The 18,106-nt window shown below is 43.4% G+C and overlaps 1 protein-coding gene across 8 annotated transcripts in view; it reads left to right on the top strand.

Annotated features, from left to right (window-relative positions):
* DDHD2 (DDHD domain containing 2) overlaps positions 1 to 18,106 on the top strand; it is a 72,248-nt gene that overhangs the window by 47,504 nt on the left and 6,638 nt on the right. For 3 of the 8 annotated variants that reach the window (XM_056570928.1, XM_056570926.1, XM_056570923.1), the window contains 6 exons: positions 833 to 952; positions 6,978 to 7,133; positions 7,242 to 7,344; positions 12,696 to 12,860; positions 13,432 to 13,588; positions 14,708 to 15,663. In XM_056570928.1, the coding sequence (XP_056426903.1) occupies positions 833 to 952; positions 6,978 to 7,133; positions 7,242 to 7,344; positions 12,696 to 12,860; positions 13,432 to 13,588; positions 14,708 to 14,789 (783 nt within the window). In that variant the 3' untranslated portion in view covers positions 14,790 to 15,663. Of the gene's footprint in view, positions 1 to 832; positions 953 to 6,977; positions 7,134 to 7,241; positions 7,345 to 12,695; positions 12,861 to 13,431; positions 13,589 to 14,707; positions 15,666 to 18,106 lie in introns of those variants that run through there. The other 5 variants (XM_056570927.1, XM_056570925.1, XM_056570924.1 and 2 more) reach the window with 4 other exon arrangements.

The raw sequence follows: 18,106 nt of genomic DNA, 5'->3' as shown, positions 1-18,106 counted from the left end.
AATAGTTTTTTTTTTTTTTTTGTCTGTTTGTTCATATTGCTATCTGTATTTTACAATAATCCGGGAATCTTGCAGTTTTCATTCTGGCCACTAGGTGTAAAGCTAAGCTTAGGCTTCATGCTCTGTACAGATCATTTCCCAGTAATGTGTTTCTTCCCAGGAGTACTGTAAAAGGTGACACGAGCATATAGATAACACTGGATCCTCCACCATTGACAGCAGAGATCATCACCCCACCCCCTTTAGAATGACCTCTGAAAAGGTCACAGAGAATGCTCAGTGCCATCTGCCATTCGTCTGAATGGGACATGTCCTGTCTGTTGTTGTCTATGGCCAATGAGGCTTGCTGTAAACATATCAGCATCTCTCTAACAATAATGTACACACATTTTTTAAATTACAATCGAAAATATAACTAGATTAGAAAACAAACCCTGCCAGAATTATCTCTCTGAAAATAAAAGGATCCGGCAGTTAAAAAACAACAGGCCCGATCCCTCTCTCTCTCTACATCTCCATTGGCAAGAGTTGAGAGGCACCCATATACACATTTCAGGGTAGCCCAGTCCCGCCAAAATTAGTAGTTTTGGCAAATGCATGTCTAATATGCATGGCAAACTTAAAGTGTGCCAGTCACAAGGTAAAAAAATTAAAATCTCCAGGCTTACTCTTTAACTAGTGCTGATCCTGTCCCTTAAATCCTAGTTTTCATTTTTTATGGCTCCTAATGCATGCAGTTCACTGAGGAGGAGGGGCTGTTCTCTTGGGCAAGCTTTACACTTGCCCTCACATCTCAAAAAAAGTAGAATACATTTTAATTTCCTATTTCTAGGACACCAACAGCACAGCTCCGGAATCCTCCCATAACAATGACCTCACTCCACCTCCGCTCACCTCTGGCACCACTTTCAGTATGGTCAATTACGAATACTTTGATGTAGGAATTGGACAGGTAAGATACTGTCTTCTATATATGTCTGATAGATGCCGCACCCACACTGATCTCCAGAACAGGAGTTTCCCTGGTGAGGCGACTGCTGGCTACTGCAACATGTGAAGTCAAAATGGCCGAACGAGTATTTGCTTGTTCGTTGGCTGATTGATTGCCCTTACGCTATGTTCACATTTGTAGAACATTGTATACATTTTAGTACAATTGCATATTTTTTGTAAAAAATCTGTATCACACATACGTTTGTAGTATACTTCTATGGGGGAAAAAAGATCAATATGGCTTAATGTTGCATACGTTTTTATTGTAAACACTTTTTTTTTTTTAAACTCTATTACTATACTTCTACATACTTTTAGGTATCGTTTAGAGTAGGTTCACATCTATATCACACACACAGTGGTATATCCCAAACGGATGTGCAAAAACCAGACCAGTTTTTGCTCAGTTTTGCATATGTTTTTGTGGTATGTTTGTGGTATAATGGGGAAGATTTATCAAAACCTGTCCAGGGAAAAAGTTGCCCAGTTGCCCATAGCAACCAATCAGATCGCTTCTTTCATTTATGACCAGGAAGAGGAGAGTAAAAAAAGGGGGTACTGGACGAGCGCTACTGCTGAAATAAAATGGATGCGGAACGCCAATAAAGCACAGGACAGTTCATTATGGTTTAGAACAAACGGACAACGCGTTTCAGCACCAGCATGTGCCTTCCTCAGGTCCATAAAATGAATACTAAAAGGGTAGCACAATGGGTACAAGGATACATATCATTAAATATATAGTGTAGCATACGCCCATTATCATGGGAGTCTATGTATATGTCCAAGGGGCCCCTTGGACATATACATAGACTCCCATGATAATGGGCGTATGCTACACTATATATTTAATTTCGGTATGTTCATATATATAGACATATACACTTTTAATAAGATATGTACACATATTTTTTACTATTTTTTAGCCGCCGTATATTTACCTCTGTGGTTTCCACTACCCTGTAGACGTTTTTTTACATAAATACGCATACACATGTATATACTCAATTTTATTACAATCTCTTAAATGTCCTCACTTTCATGTGTAAGGTATCGACATGTAGTTTGTGTGCAAGATATTGACATATATTCCATGGATAAGGTATTGATATGTATCCTTGTACCCATTGTGCTACCCTTTTAGTATTCATTTTATGGACCTGAGGAAGGCACATGCTGGTGCTGAAACGCGTTGTCCGTTTGTTCTAAACCATAATAAACTGTCCTGTGCTTTATTGGTGTTCCGCATCCATTTTATTTCAGCAGTAGCGCTCGTCCAGTACCCCCTTTTTTTGCTCTCCTCTTCCTGGTCATAAATGAAAGAAGCGATCTGATTGGTTGCTATGGGCAACTGGGCAACTTTTCCTCTGAGCAGGTTTTGAGAACTCTTCCCCCTATGTGTGTATTCGCTTGCACATATAGGGGGGAGATTTATCAAAACCTGTGCAGAGGAAAAGTTGCCCTGTTGCCCATAGCAACCAATCAGCTTGCTTCTTTCATTTTAAACAAGGCCTCTGCAAAATGAAAGAAGCCATCTGATTGGTTGCTATGGGCAACTGGTTTTGATAAATCTACCCCATATACTTTTTGTTAACATGTTAAAACTATGTAAAACAAGCATAAAAAACATATACCATATGTCACTTATACTTCAATGGAGAAAAATAAATACCTCAGCATACAATTTGTGTGGTACAAAACAGCAGTACCCCACAACAAAAATCCTGCACAGACATACAGGGGACAAAGACCGGTCCAAACTGACAGACTTCTGGAAACTTTTACATAATCGAAGTCTATGGGTATATACCACAGCATAGGTTTAGGTACCATCTAAACCAGTGTCTCCCAATCAGGGTGCCTCCAGCTGTTGCAAAACTACAACTCCCAGCATGCCCGGACAGCCAACGGCTGTCCGGGCATGCTGGGAATTGTAGTTTTGCAACAGCTGGAGGCACCCTGGTTCAGAGACACTGATCTAAACATATCTCCCAGTGTACTGCTGTGGTAAAGATGTTAATTTACCCCTCAACGTATACCCAAAGAGACCAGTACCACACAGTACGTCACCAATACAATTCTATAGGGAAAAACATACACGTTTGTATACTATTTCTTTGTTGTACAGAAAGGTGTATTGTGCAGAACTCTTCTATTCCACAAAAAAATTGTAGACAATCATACAGGGGACATAACTTTTGACTACATTGGCATAATAGAAGTCTATGGGTATACCACAGCATATGTTTTTAGGTACCGTTTAAAGGGGTACTCCGGTGGAAAACTTTTTCTTTTTCTTTTTTAAAATCAATTCGGTGCCAGAAAGTTAAACAGATTTGTAAATCACTTCTAATAAAAAATCTTAATCCTCTATGGAACATTTACTCCAGGCAATTAGACAGAGCACGGAGGTGAGGGGTGTCAAGGTCTGTGGCGAGGAGGTTAAATGTGCAGCTTTCGCGGATGACCTCTTAATATACCTCTCGTCCCCTGAGTCCAGTCTCCCGGCCCTCCTATCGCTTATCTCTGATTATGGTCGGTTTAGTAACTTCAAGTTGAACCTGACGAAAAGTGTAGTCTTGGATGTCTCCCTTGGCCCGATAGGGGTCTCGGCCCTTAAAAGTAGATATCAGTTTAGATGGGCTACTTCCTCTATCACATACCTAGGGGTTCGGGTCCCCAACGATCTCACCCGCACATATGACTTGAACTTTAGCCCCTTACTCTCCTCTTTCTCCTCTGACCTGACTAAATGGGACAGACGTGACTTTTCCTGGATTGGGAGGGTCAACATTATCAAAATGAATCTTTTGCCTCGTCTTCTCTATCTCTTTCAAACTATCCCTGCCCTCCTCCCCCGCACATTCTTCACTGCCCTGGATAGAATGTGGACTAAATATGTGTGGGGTCCGGTGGGCCACCGTATGGCTCGGAGTGCTCTGGTGCGTCCTAAATCTGAGGGGGGTCTGGCTCTCCCCGACCCCTTTCTCTATTACTTGTCCGCGGTAGCCACGAGAATACTGAATTGGTTCCACCACTCTATGGGGAAACTTTGGGTGCGCTTGGAGACCCTCTTGACACCTGTCCCGCTCACTTCGCTCCCCTGGCTGCGAGTATCGTATTGGACATCCTCTCGTATGGCGAGCCTCCCGTTTGTGGCGCGGTCTGTGCTCCGGGTGTGCCATCGCTTTTTTGACAAGATGGGTCTCCTGCGCCCCAACGGCCCCCTCACGCCTCTTCATGGTAACCCCGATTTCACCCCAGGTGCGGTAGCAGGTCCCTTTCTGGGTAAGGTCAGGGGGACGGTCTTTGTTTGCGCCCACGTTTTACACTCGGGCTCCATTAAATCATTGGCGGAGATAGTTCCAGGTGGTTCCCCAGCTCCCACTCACTTATGGCAATATATGCAACTTGCCCATTTTTACTCTAATTGGAAGCAGGTACTGGACCTTCATAGATCCCCGCTCCCCTTTGAGTCCCTTTGTTTTAGTACTGACCCCCCTGGTCGTTTGGTCTCTGTTCTCTATGCCCTCTTACGTGATCATACCTGTTCTAAACCTTTGGCTCATCAGGGGGGATGGTCTCGGGAGTTGGGCTGCACTCTTGCCCGGCAGGATTGGACCAAGGCTTATGCCCTTTGTCATGGTGCCTCGGTCTCGGTGAAATTACAAGAGACCAACTTTAAAGTGTTGTCTAGATGGTATCGTGTACCTGCATTGTTGCACCGCTTTTATCCCTCCATCTCAGATGTATGCTGGAGATGTGGCGCTTCTCCCGGGACCATGTCTCATGTTTGGCTGGACTGCCCCCTTCTTCTCCCATTTTGGTCGGGGGTTCTGGAGATCATTAAGAGGGTGACGGACATTGCTGTTCCCCGTTCCCCACAGGCTCTATTGCTATCGATGCTCCCGGGCTCGATCAAATCCATGAAGGCGGGCTTGGTGTGTATTCTTCTCTCCGCTGCACGTAGGGTCATACCTAGAAAGTGGAAATCTGCCCAACCCCCGACAATCTCTGACTGGGTCTGTGAAGTAATCTATATACATGGGATGGAGGAGTGCATGGCGGAGACGGCATCCAAATCTGAGCGGTTTTTGCTGCGCTGGATGCCGTGGTCTGCGTTTTTGGACTCCCCCGCCTGCGGTGCCCTGAACCTGTCCCCCTGAGGTGGGGTCCTGAGGACGCACTTTTTGGGAACTGGTTGGACGCCCCTGGCCCTGGTGGTCCCTCTCCACGGTGGAGTTTCCCTCCCTTTCCCGGGTTCCCCCTCCCTCTTTCCCCCAGTGTGTCCTTCTTTGTCCCCCCTCTTCCTTTTTTTCCCCTCTCCGTCTCTCTTTTCTTCGGTTTGTGTTGTTTAGTCTTCCCTTCTCGGTGTTGTTTTTGTTTGATTTAGATGATATGTTACGGGCTTATAGTGTCTTTCCTTGCCCATATTCCGCCTACTGATCATTTATTGTTTACCCGGCTTGATTATGCTGGTTTACTTGCTCTCATGTTTCTTATTGTCATTTTTGCATTGGCTGCTACACGTCCCTTTCTTGTATACGGGATGACTGGGAGGCGTAGCTCCCGGGACTCCTCATATGCCTATTTGCTGCCTTTATTTGTATCTCCTCATTGTCAATGTATTGCTGCCATCTAATGCAGAATTGCTTACATATGCTTTCCTGTCAGAAAATGTATATCTTGGCGGATGACGTTTCTAATGTTTTTGTATCACTATTGGTCCTTAATAAACTTCTTTTTGAATTCGAAAAAAATAAAAAATAAAAATCTTAATCCTTCCAGTACTTTTTAGGGGCTGTATACTACAGAGGAAATGCTTTTCTTTTTGGATTTCTCTTCTGTCATGACCACATTGCTCTCTGCTGACACCTCTGTCCATTTTAGGAACTGTCCAGCAGCATATGTTTGCTATGGGCATATGCTCCTGGTCTGGACAGTTCCTGACATGGACAGAGGTGACAGCAGAGAGCGCTGTGGTCAGACTGAAAAAAAAATCTAAAAAGAAAAGAATATCTTCTGTAGTATACAGTGGCTAATAAGTATTGGAAGGATTAAGATTTTTTAATAGAAGTCATTTACAAATCTGTTTAACTTTCTGGCATCAGTTGGTTTGAAAAAAAAAAAGTTTTCCACGGGTGTACCCCTTTAAATGCATCCCTGTCATACTGCTGTGGTAAAGATGTGAACCAGCCATACTTGTGTGATTTCCCAAAATATTCTTTATTTTATCGCAGAGGGTCACAGCAGGGGAGCACTTGGTGATCAACTTTTTCCTAACATATGGGAATAGTCTAAAGCAGAGAACCCTTTTATTCAGAAATAAAGATATGTAGAAACTAGGGCTGCACAATATGGGGAAACTGTGCGATTGCGATTATGGGCCTAAGTATTATGATTTTCAACATGCGATGCGATATAATAAACAAATTGTGAAATCCCCCCCATTTCATGTCCAATCTCCTCCATTTCACATATATCCACCCATTTCATGTCCACAGCCCATTTCACATCTCCCCCATTTAATTTCTATCCCCCCCCCCCCCCCCCCCCCCGGTCACATTCCCCCCCCCATCACATCTTACCCCCTGTCACAGGTAGGTGAGCATAAGATTTCTCCCTGCACTTCTTACTTAGCACAGTGCTTCTTTACCAGGCTGCCTCCAGCTGTTGCAAGACTACAACTCCCAGCATGCCCAGACAGCCAAAGGCTGTCTGGGCATGCTGGGAGTTGTAGTTTTGCAACAGCTGGAGGCACCCTGATTGGGAAACACTGACTTTTAGTATTTGAATTTGTTTTTTCCTGCTCTGGCTGGCCCCCGCCTGCAGCCGCACAAGGGAGCGGACAGAGAAGATAATTACAAGTGTCCCCTGGGGGCCGTATCGCTATATCGCAATTCGCAAAAATCGTAATTCGATTGCTCTTGCAATATATCGTGCAGCCCTAGTAGAAACCGATAACTATTCTTTACCTTTTTCAGGTCCGGATCAATTACCCACAGTTCAGTTTCCACCCAGAGATTTTCTTTGCCTGGGGCTCCCCCATTGGGATGTTTCTTACCGTACGGGGTTTGAAGAGGATTGACCCCAAATACCAGTTCCCTACATGTAAACGTTTCTTTAATATCTACCATCCTGTAAGTATAACCCTGTTTTTTGCTGTTTTCACCGTGAAAGTACAGAAGTAAAAAAAAAAATTATATTGTTACAAATAATCTAATCTGTGTTCTTATTAATATCTGCAGTTTGATCCAGTGGCGTACAGGATTGAACCCATGGTTCTGAGGGACGAGGAGTTCGAACCAATGCTGATCCCTCACCATAAGGGCAGGAAGAGAATGCATCTAGGTATTTCTTCATTGTTATGGTCCCGTTTCGAGGACTATTAGTAGGGATCGACCGATATCGTTTTTTTAGGGCCGATACCGATAATCGGTGGAGGTTAGGGCCGATAGCCGATAACTTATACCGATATTCCGGTATAAGTTATCGGCTATTTATCCCCCTGCGACACCGCTGCAGATCATTGATTGCCGATAATTGCCGATACCGATAATGCCCAAAATCGTGATTATCGGCCAAACCGATAATCGGTCGATCCCTAATTATTAGGTTCCTTTTTTCACTGCTCAAAAAAATAAAGGGAACACTAAGATAACACATCCTGGATCTGAATGAATGAACTAATCGTATGAAATACTTTCGTCTTTACATAGTTGAATGCGCTGACAACAAAATCACACAAAAATTATCAATGGAAATCAAATTTATCAACCCATGGAGGTCTGGATATGGAGTCACACTCAAAATCACAGTGGAAAACCCCACTACAGGCTGATCCAACTTTATGTAATGTCCTTAAAACAAGTCACAATGAGGCTCAGTAGTGTGTGTGGCCTCCACGTGCCCATATGACCTTCCTACAATGCCTGGGCATGATCCTGATGAGGTAGAGGATGGTCTCCCGAGGGATGTCCTCCCAGACCTGGACTAAAGCAGCCGCCAACTCCTGGACAGTCTGTGGTGCAACGTGGCATTGGTGGATGGAGCGAGACATTATTTCCCAGATGTGCTCAATCGAATTCAGGTCTGGGGAGCGGGCGGGCCAGTCCATAGCATCAATGCCTTCCTCTTGCAGGAACTGCTGACACACTCCATCCACATGAGGTCTAGTATTGTCTTGTATTATGAAGAACCCAGGGCCAACCGCACCAGCATATGGTCTCACAAGGGGTCTGAGGATCTCATCTCGGTACCTAATGGCAGTCAGGCTACCTCTGGCAAGCACATGGAGGGCTGTGCGGCCCCCCCCAAAGAAATGCCACCCCACACCATTACTGACCCACCGCCAAACCGGTCATCCTTTAGGATGTTGCAGGCAGCAGAACATTCTCCACAGTGTCTCCAGACTCTGTCACATGTGCTCAGTGTGAACCTGCTTTCATCTGTGAAGAGCACAGGGTGCCAGTGGCGAACTAGAGTGAAAGCATCGGCAGCATTCAAAAGTGACCAAAACATCAGCCAGGGAGCATAGGAACTGAGAAGTGGTCTGTGGTCACCACCTGCAGAACCACTCCTTTATTGGGGTTGTCTTGCTAATTGCCTATAATTTTCACCTGTTGTCTGTTCCATTTGCACAACAGCATGTGAAATTGATTGTCAATCAGTGTTGCTTCCTGAGTGGACAATGTGATTTCACAGAAGTGTCATTGACTTGAAGTTACATTGTGTTGTTCAAGTGTTCCCTTTATTTTTTTGAGCAGTGTAATATGTTCTTACAATGTGTTTAAGATGCCGTTAAAGGGATATTCCAGAATTTTTTATTTTATTTGACTATGCTACAGGGGCTGTAAAGTTAGTGTAGTTCATAATATAGTGTCTGTACCTGTGTGTGACGGTTTTCTCACAATTCTTATGTGTTTTTCATCCCAATATTTATTTTTAACAGCATACAAAATGACTGTTGTCTCAGATTTTTCCCAGGTTGTAACACCTGACATCACTAGTCAGCTGATGAGCGGATCCTGTCTGCTTCAATGGTGGGAGAGAGATCAGTTGGCAACTAATTGTATTTTTGCAACAGCTGTAGGCACCCTGATTGAAAAACACAGGTCTTTTCAATGGATGCAGCTCATTTATGTTTCAATGGGTGGGGTGGCTGATGTGTGGGAGTTAGGAAAATGGAATTATGGGATTTGTAGGCAAAGAAGGAAACTCAAACAGAAAATACAAGTTCACAAAAAGCTAGCCACAGTGTTATGGTAATCTCACAACACCAAGACAAGCGCAGATCCTTCCTAAGCATGTCCATTACTGTCTGCCAGGTACGTACTAAAATCACCTTATGCTGGATAACCCCTTTAAAAGTTATTTTTGGTATAATTCACTTTCATGGGGTAGCCAGTTTTGACTTTTGCATTTTAGTTTTTTCCTCTTCGTCTTCTAAGAGCCACAACTTTTTTATTTTTCCATCCACAGAGCCATATGAGGCTTGTTTTATGCTGGACATCACTTATTTTACCGTAAAATCTACGGCAAAACAAATTAGGATGAAATTGGGGGGAAAAGGATTTTGCAACTTTTGGGGGGGAGGGGGGTTCGTTTTATAGGTTTTGTTTTATTTTACTACTTTTTTTTTAAAAGAAAAAAAAAATGTGTGCTTAAAATTGCCCTATTCTGTCCCCAATAACGAATAAATTTTTCTCTATACGGCTGTATGATGGCTTATTTTTTGCACTGTGATATTAAGTTTTAATTGGTAACAATTTTGTTTACATGGGACTTTCGTATCACCTAATTTTTTTCTGATATATGAAGTGACTAAAAATCATCAATTCTTGACTTTTTTTTTTTTTTTTCTTTTACGTTTACACGATTTACCGAGCAATTACTTACGTTTATTTACTTAATATTTTAATATTTCCGATATTTCTGCATGCGGCCATTCCAAATATGTTTCTTTATTTTCGTTTACATTTTTGTAATTAGAAAAATGGGGGGTGATTTTAATGTTTAATAGGTAAGGGTATTTATTTATATTAAAATATTTATTAAATTTAAAAAAAATTTTTTTAGATACACCTTTTAACCCCTTAAGGACCAGGCCCATTTTGACCTTAAAGGACCACTGCAGCGTCCACAGGATAGGGGAAGTGTTTGATTGCGGGGGTCCGACCGCTGGGACCCCCTGTGATCTCCTGTACGGGGCGCCGCCATTAGCGCTCATGGTGAGCGCTAAGGCGCGTAGCGTCGACCTAGAGGTTGACGGTGACGCCCCGTCTCCTCCCGGCCCCCATACAGTTTTATGGGGGAGGCACGAACGCTGCCTCCCCGCCTCTCCCATAGAGATGTATAGAGGAGGCGTGCTGGCCGCAACGTCATGCTGCGGCCGGCACGCCCCCTGCATGGGACAGCCGCGGCCCCGTACAGAAGATCACAGGGGGTCCCAGCGGTCGGCCCCCCCGCGATCAAACACTCATCCCCTATCCACAGATGTCCTTTAAGGATCAGGCCAATTTAATTTTTGCATTTTAGTTTTTTCCTCCTCGCCTTCTAAAAATCGTAACTCTTTTTTATATTTTCATCCACAGACTAGTATGAGGGCATTTTTTTGCGCAACCAGTTGTCCTTTGTAATGACGTCACTCATTTTACCATAAAATATATGGCGCAACCAAAAAAATACTATTTGTGTGGGGAAATTAAAAAGAAATCCGCAATCTTGCAAATTTTGGAAGGTTTAGTTTTCACGCCGTACAATTTACAGTAAAAATGATGTGTTCTTTATTTTGTGGGTCAATACAATTAAAATGATACCAATGATTACATACTTTTCTATTATTGTTGCGCTTTAAAAAAATCGCAAACTTTTTAACCAAATGAGTCATTTAAAATCCCTCTATTTTGACGACCTATAACTTTTTCATTTTTCTGTATGAGTGGCGGTATGAGGGCTCATTTTTTTGCGCCATGATCTCTACTTTTTATTGATACCACATTTATGTATATAAAACTTTTAAAAAACATTTTTATAAATTTTTTTTAAAATTAAAAACAGCAATTTTTATATATATTTTATTTTATTTTTTTACGTTCACCGTACGGGATCATTTACATTATATTTTAATAGTTTAGACTTTTTTTTTTTTTTTTTTTTTACACTTTTTGGGGGTAAAATGGGAAAAAGGGACATTTTACATTTTTATTGGGGGAGGGGATTTCACTTTTTTTCCCCCTTTTTTTTACTTCTTTTTTTACACTTTTTATGTTCCCATAGGGGACTACTTATAGCAATCATTTGATTGATAATACTGTTCAGTGCTATGCATAGGGCATAGCACTGATCAATGTTATCGTCGATCTTCTGCTCTGGTCTGCTTGATCTCAGACCAGAGATGAACAAGCCGGGAAGGCAGCGGAGGCAGTTGAGGGGATCAGATCAGCATAAAATGTAGCCGCGCTGCCGCAGAAACTGTTGTCTGTATTGATCACGGCATCTGAGGGGTTAATGGCAGACATCCGCGAGATTGCGGATGTCGCCCATTACCGGCGGGTCGTTGGCTGCTTTCAGCAGCCAACCGTGACCTGCCACTCATGACCCGATCATCGCTTCGATGCTCACGGTCATGTACAGAACGTAAATGTACGTCCTGGTGCGCAAAGTACCGCCACACCAGGACGTACATTTATGTCCTTGGTCGTTAAGTGATTAAGACCCTATAGAGGACTACTATAAGCAATCATTTGATTGCTTATACTGTTCAGTGTTATGCCATAGCATGACACTGAACATTACTACTGTGAGAGTGCCAGTGCAGTGTGCCTGAAGCAGACTGTATAAGAGGATCAACGATCTGGGGCATGAAGGTAAAGAGAAGCACTCTGGCTGCCATTTTAACTTATCAGGACCACAGCATTGCACTGTGGTAATCCCGATAAGTCCCCTGAACCTGCCGGCAACTGTCATTTTATCCTTTAGATACCTTGATCGGCATTGATTACGGCATCTAAAGGGATAATAGCTCACCAGGCATAAAGCACACTCAGCATCTGAGCGTGCACTGTATACCCCGAGGATGTAAATATATGTCCTTTGTCGTGTATTTTTAGTGTAACATATAAGAGGTAGATGGATGACGCGCTCACCGCTGGCTCTGTAGAAATCTTCAATCTTTATTCATCATAAAAAAGATCCAATGATACAGGTACGCAGGGAGCTGTAGGTGGAACAGATTAGGCTTGGGGGCGTTTACAGGGGTGGCAACATGCTTCACGCACTACGGCGCTAGTGTGTGAAACATGTCTGTAGTGCGTGAAACATGTTGTATCCTTGAATCTTTTTTATGCTGAATAAAGATTGTAGGTTTCTACAGAGCCAGCATTGAGCGCATCGTCCATCTACCTCTTCTGTGTTACACTATTTCCCGTTTACTTATTTTTGGGATGAGAGCCCCACCTTATTTTTGATTCATTGCACAAACAGGTACTTTTGCTGTATACTATATACTCGGGGGGATATTCTCTATGAACAGTATTAGCTGTGCCAGACTCCTGCCTTTTCTTGATTAGAATATGCTATTTTTGACTGACTATAGCAAAAGATTTTTTTAGGTATTTTCTGGGAAAGTCCCTTTTAAAAGATAATATTTGGAATTTATTTCTAATGTAATCTAGTCTCTAGTCTTTTTTTTTCTTTTACAGAATTGAAAGAAGGACTAACACGTATGGGTACAGACCTTCTGGGGTCTCTTCGGGTAGCCTGGCAGACATTCACCCGTCCCCCGGTGCCTACCTTACCACCGCCGACTGCAGAAGTTGCTGAGTTGCCTGTTTCTGACATCCCGCCTGTCGCAGAAGCCTCACCTGGTAAAAATAAAACTTTCTTATGTTGTGCTGAGAATGCAAATAAGCAAACATGTGGAGACTGGATAGGGGATAAAATGTCTGATCGTGGGGGTCCCGCAGCTGGGGAACCCCGCTTATCTCGGCTGCGGCACCACAGACATCCAGTGCACAGAGCGAACTTTGCTCCATGCTGGATGACTGGCGATGCGGGGCGGCCGTGATGTCACGAACAGGGCGTGGCCGTGATGTCATGGCCATGCCCCTTAAATGCAAGTCTATGGGAGGGGGCGTGGCGGCCGTCATGCCCCCTCCCATAGACTTGCATTGAGTGGGCGTGACGTCACGAGCGGGGTGCGGCCGTGACATCACTAGCCTCCAGAGATGCACCTGACGCTCTAAATGAACGCCGGGTGCAGTACAGAGATTGCGGGGGTCCCCAGCGGCAGGAACCTCGCGATCTTATCCCCTATCCAAATAAGATGTATAGGGGCGGAGTACTCCTTTAAGGTTCGATCTCAGAATGTCCACCATTGGACACAGGTTCATATTGATAGAAATTTCATGGGGATATTATCAAATTTTGTTATCCCAGTAGCGTCAGAAGACGAGGTTTCGGTGAAAGAGGATCCGATACAGCTCGACGTGGGGATGTTAAATGGCGGTCAGCGATTTGACTATGTTCTCCAGGAGAAACCAATCGAGAGCTTCAACGAATATCTATTTGCACTACAGAGTCACTTATGTTACTGGTAAGCAGCACAGTCACTACCCTGAACTGATTTCACAGCACCTCATCAGGGAACATGTTTATTTATAGGAAAAAAAGAATTGAATGGCGTTTTGTTTTTTTGCAATATTAGTTTTAATGGTACCATTTTGGGGTTGATGGGACTTTTAGATCACTCCATTTGTTTCTCGAATGTGATGTGCTGAAAACATATATAAATATAAAAAACTTTACACCATTCGGTGAAGGATCAATAACATTGTATTTAAATTGTTTTGACATTTCAACATGTGGGAATTCCAAACTTGTTGGGTGGGTAGATGATTATATTTTTATAATGTTTTTTTTTTTTTTTTTTAACTTATATAATGCTTATAGTAATCAGTCGAATGCTATTGCATTGATCAGTTAAATTGGTGCTTCTAGTACAGGCTGTACTAGAAAATCTGCCATGGCAGCCTATCAGCAGCCCGCGGTTGTGTTGCGGGGATGCTGATTGAAGCCCTGGCAGGTTCTGTACCTGTCATATAACAGTCTAGAATGACGCTGTCACTATAGAGGGTTGAACAGAAGTCTGATGATGCCAATTGCCAGCATGTGTTAGCTGTAATAATACAGAAGTCCGATTTGGGTAGTTGCTGGCAAGTGTTGGCTGTAATACTACAGCCAACACCCAGCACATATGGAGTTGTTTCAGTTTCTGCAACTGCTCCATATTTTCCAGCCTCCCAATCGCATATATGTATGTGATTAGAGGGGAATGGGTTAAATTAAAAATATTAAAAGTTACCCTAACATACCCCAAAATAATAGAACCTACAAATGCAAAAAAACAGGAACTGCTTGTTTTTTGTAATGAAAAAATGTGTTTTGGAATGCACAAACTTGGTGTGGTCCTAAAGGCTAAAATAGCTTGGCCCTTGAGGGGTTAATAGGCAAAGTCTAAGGTGCCAGACAATCTCCTTTTCAGTTTTATGGAGGCCAAATCCCCACAAGTGTTTCTCACATTGTCATCTGGCTTTCACATATATATAAGTACTCTCTATAATTTCCCATCGCAGTCTATGGTTTGGATTTTTAGTTTTGAGGTATGTTGTAAGCAGGGTGGTCTCTGATACTTACATTGTATTTCTTCTTGTAGGACTTCAGAAGACACTGCCTTGCTGTTTCTCAAAGAGATATATCAAACAATGGGAGTGAGCATGGATCAACCTCTTCAGTAATAGTACAACTGGCACAGGAGGCCTCACAAAGACTCTGGGTGAACTGAACCTGTGTAGTGGGAAGATGTTATCGGAGGGGTATCTATGAGCCTGGGCTTCCACCTTAACCTAAATATATTGAGCTGTGGTGCTTTATAGATAGTCAAAGGTTTCTGTTGTTTGAGATCTCCAGCTCAAAGCTTACACTACTGGGGTATGAAAGGGATGGTCTAATGACATTATCAAAAAACTGTGGCTCCCTGTTCTGGAGGGGGCTGATATGTTTAAAATCCATACGCACGCCTTGAATTCAATTTTCCTCAAGAAAATGAGGCACTTATATATTTTTTATTAAAAGGGGTACTCCACTACTTTAAAACGTATCCCCTATCCAATAGGATAAATCTCCGGAACGGGGCCCTGTCTCTCCCTAAACATTAAGCAACATGTTGGCACGCACTTCATGCATTCTTTACGGGAGCCAGGAGCTAAATGAATCCCGTACTCTGGTATCTTCAGTGCTCCCATAGACAGTGCTTGCACAAGGAGTGACAGGGGCCCCTGTGAGGTGCAAAACTGCACCCCATGCATTTCTGCCTCGGCCCCTCCCCTTAGCTGTCCTGAGATTTCCGAACATACAGCGAGTGGAGGGAAGGCGGAGCCTCCCAGGACGCAGTTCTGCACCTCCCTCCCCGCTCCTTGACGTAGATTTTGACAGCTGTGAAAATCTACTTCCAGGGAACTGTGTGAGTGGGGCTGTGCACCTCCCTCAGGAGGAGAGGGATTCCCACAGCCCCCTGGACATAGATTTTCACAGCTGTCAAAATCTACTGCCTGGATCGGGGGAGGGAGGTGCAGAACTGGGGATGATTTCCATAAGTGTTTTTGGGGAAAACGCAGGTTTGCACGGGCATAGCTAAGGCAGAGCAGGGGGAGATAGCAGGTACATATGACTACCTACTCGCTCCCCCTGCTCTGCCTTAGCTCTGCCTGTGCAAACCTGCATTCTCCAAAAGAAGGTGGAGCAGAGGGAGGGGAGATGAGGAAGGCGTGTACGTACTCTCCCCCCTGATCTCTCTTCGCTCTGCTCTCCCCCAGCTCTAGTTTCGGAAATCTTCGGAGAGCTGAGGGGAGGAGCAGAAGCAATTTTACACGTGGTGCAAGTTTGCACCTCATACCCCGTTCCAGAGATTATAGGAGTTTGGCCCTTTCCCCTCCCCACCATGATCCGATACTTATAAGTTTTAAATGAGCTGAGTAACCCTTTAAAGGAAATCTGTCATCAGTTTCATCTGCACTAACCTGTTGGTACAGATAGGTAGTGCAGGTGACACTGATGACAACAATGCTTACCAGATCCTGTTCCATGCCTCAGTTCTCCCACTTTCTTATTATGTATGTTCTGTTCCGGGGCTGACATGGAGTATGGGTGGAGCTTTGTGACTTTACCGCTCCTGTTTGCTAACAGCGGGACCTAGCAGGGAAGCAGGAGCAGTGACAACACAAAGCTCCGCTCATGCCCTAAGTCATCCCCGGAACGGAACATACAGAACAAGAATGTGGGAGGACTGGAGCACAGAACGGGGATCAGATAAGTATGGTGATCATCAGTGTCGCCTGCACCCCTCCATTTCTGTACCGAAAGGTTAGTGCAGGTGAAACTGATGATAGATATAAGACGTTATCCCAGGATAACCAAATTTTCCATAGTTAAACAGCAGAACGCTAAAACTTTAGAACTAAGAAGTAGCAGAGCTGAATTTGGCATTTCATTTTGGGGCTGCCTGTGTAATGAAACTTAAGTTAATGCATACCTGAGGAAAAAAAACAACCCTTTAGACTTGTCCTGGTGTCATGACAAAAGTTTTAATCTGTTGAAGTGTTTAGACCCTGACTGATGACAAGTACGAGGTCGGAGAGAGAAGCACTGCTGCGGGCTCCTCTCCCTGCTTTGTCTATATGAGACCTGGGCGGCCTCATAGACATCCATTGCAAGTCCGTCCAGGTCACATGACACAGAGCCAGGAGAGAAGGCACTAAGCGCGTATTTCTCCTGGCTCGTTCTCGTGATTGGTCTGGGTCTGAACACTCAACAGACCCTGACTGATAAAAAAAACTTTTGATATGTCTGTTTGACATATGAAAAGTTTTTATAAATGATACCATGGTACCATATAAAGTAATTATAAAGGGAAGCACACATTCTCCCGCCTAACCCTCTCTTGGACACCATCTTTTATAACCTAGGAGGTTTTGGTGGTGGATATGACTAGACATGACCATCGCTTAAACTTGGTATAAGTGTCAACACCAGATCTTCACCATCTGCATATTCTATTACTAAATAATATTTATGGTCTGATGCTCAGTAAATAAATAAAAAATTATATATATGTGTATATATAGCTAAAAGGGACGAGTATTTTCCTAAGGGAGAGGCACCGCTTCTGGTGTAAAACGGAGATTCAAGAAGGCCTTTAGCACTCCGCGGGCTTTCTGGGTAAGAAGTATGCAAAGTAAGTTTCTCATCACACCACCATATAAGGTAGCGTGCCCTCTGATCAGCTCTGGCTCTGGTTACAAAGTCTCAGAAGCTGATTGGGATTAATGCCAAGTCAGAATTCTCCCCAGAAGGGAAGAGAACCCATCATTGTACTGTACTGTAAGAGAACCCATTGTACTGACGAGGGGCAAGCACCCCGAAACAGCTGTCTGAAGATGGGTTCTCTTCCCTTCTGGGGAGAATTCTTACTTGGCATTAATCCCAATCAGCTTCTGAGACTTTGTAACCAGAGCCAGAGCTGATCAGAGGGCACGCTACCTTATATGGTGGTGTGATGAGAAACTTACTTTGCATACTTCTTTATATATATATATATATATATATATATATATATATATATATATGTATTAGCAAATGTGCAGTTGTTCAGATTTTCAACATTATCCATCATGATAATGCATATTGCATTGAATCACAGTGAGCTAACCCAAATGACAAATTCAGCTCTGCTCAATCTGTCTATGTCTCAGGATATATAACTGGCTTATTGTTTCTTTGTATGAAGTGTTACAGGTGCATATGGGTATAATATACATATATCGTTCTTTCAGTTCTTTTTAAACAGTGTTTCCCAACCAAGGTGCCTCCAGCTGTTGCAAAACTATAACTCCCAGCATGCTGGGAGTTGTAGTATTGCAACAGCCGGAGGCACCCTGGTTGGGAAACACTGCCCTAAACAAATCACATTCTTGATGCAACCTCAAGAGCCTTAAAGGCACTTATACGTACACTAATATTCCAGTCAGCATTTCACGGGTTCTAGTAGTGTTGGTAT

Source organism: Hyla sarda, chromosome 4, assembly GCF_029499605.1.
Source record: "Hyla sarda isolate aHylSar1 chromosome 4, aHylSar1.hap1, whole genome shotgun sequence".
Taxonomy (NCBI): Eukaryota; Metazoa; Chordata; class Amphibia; order Anura; family Hylidae; genus Hyla; species Hyla sarda.
This window is presented reverse-complemented; position numbering and strand designations above follow the sequence as displayed.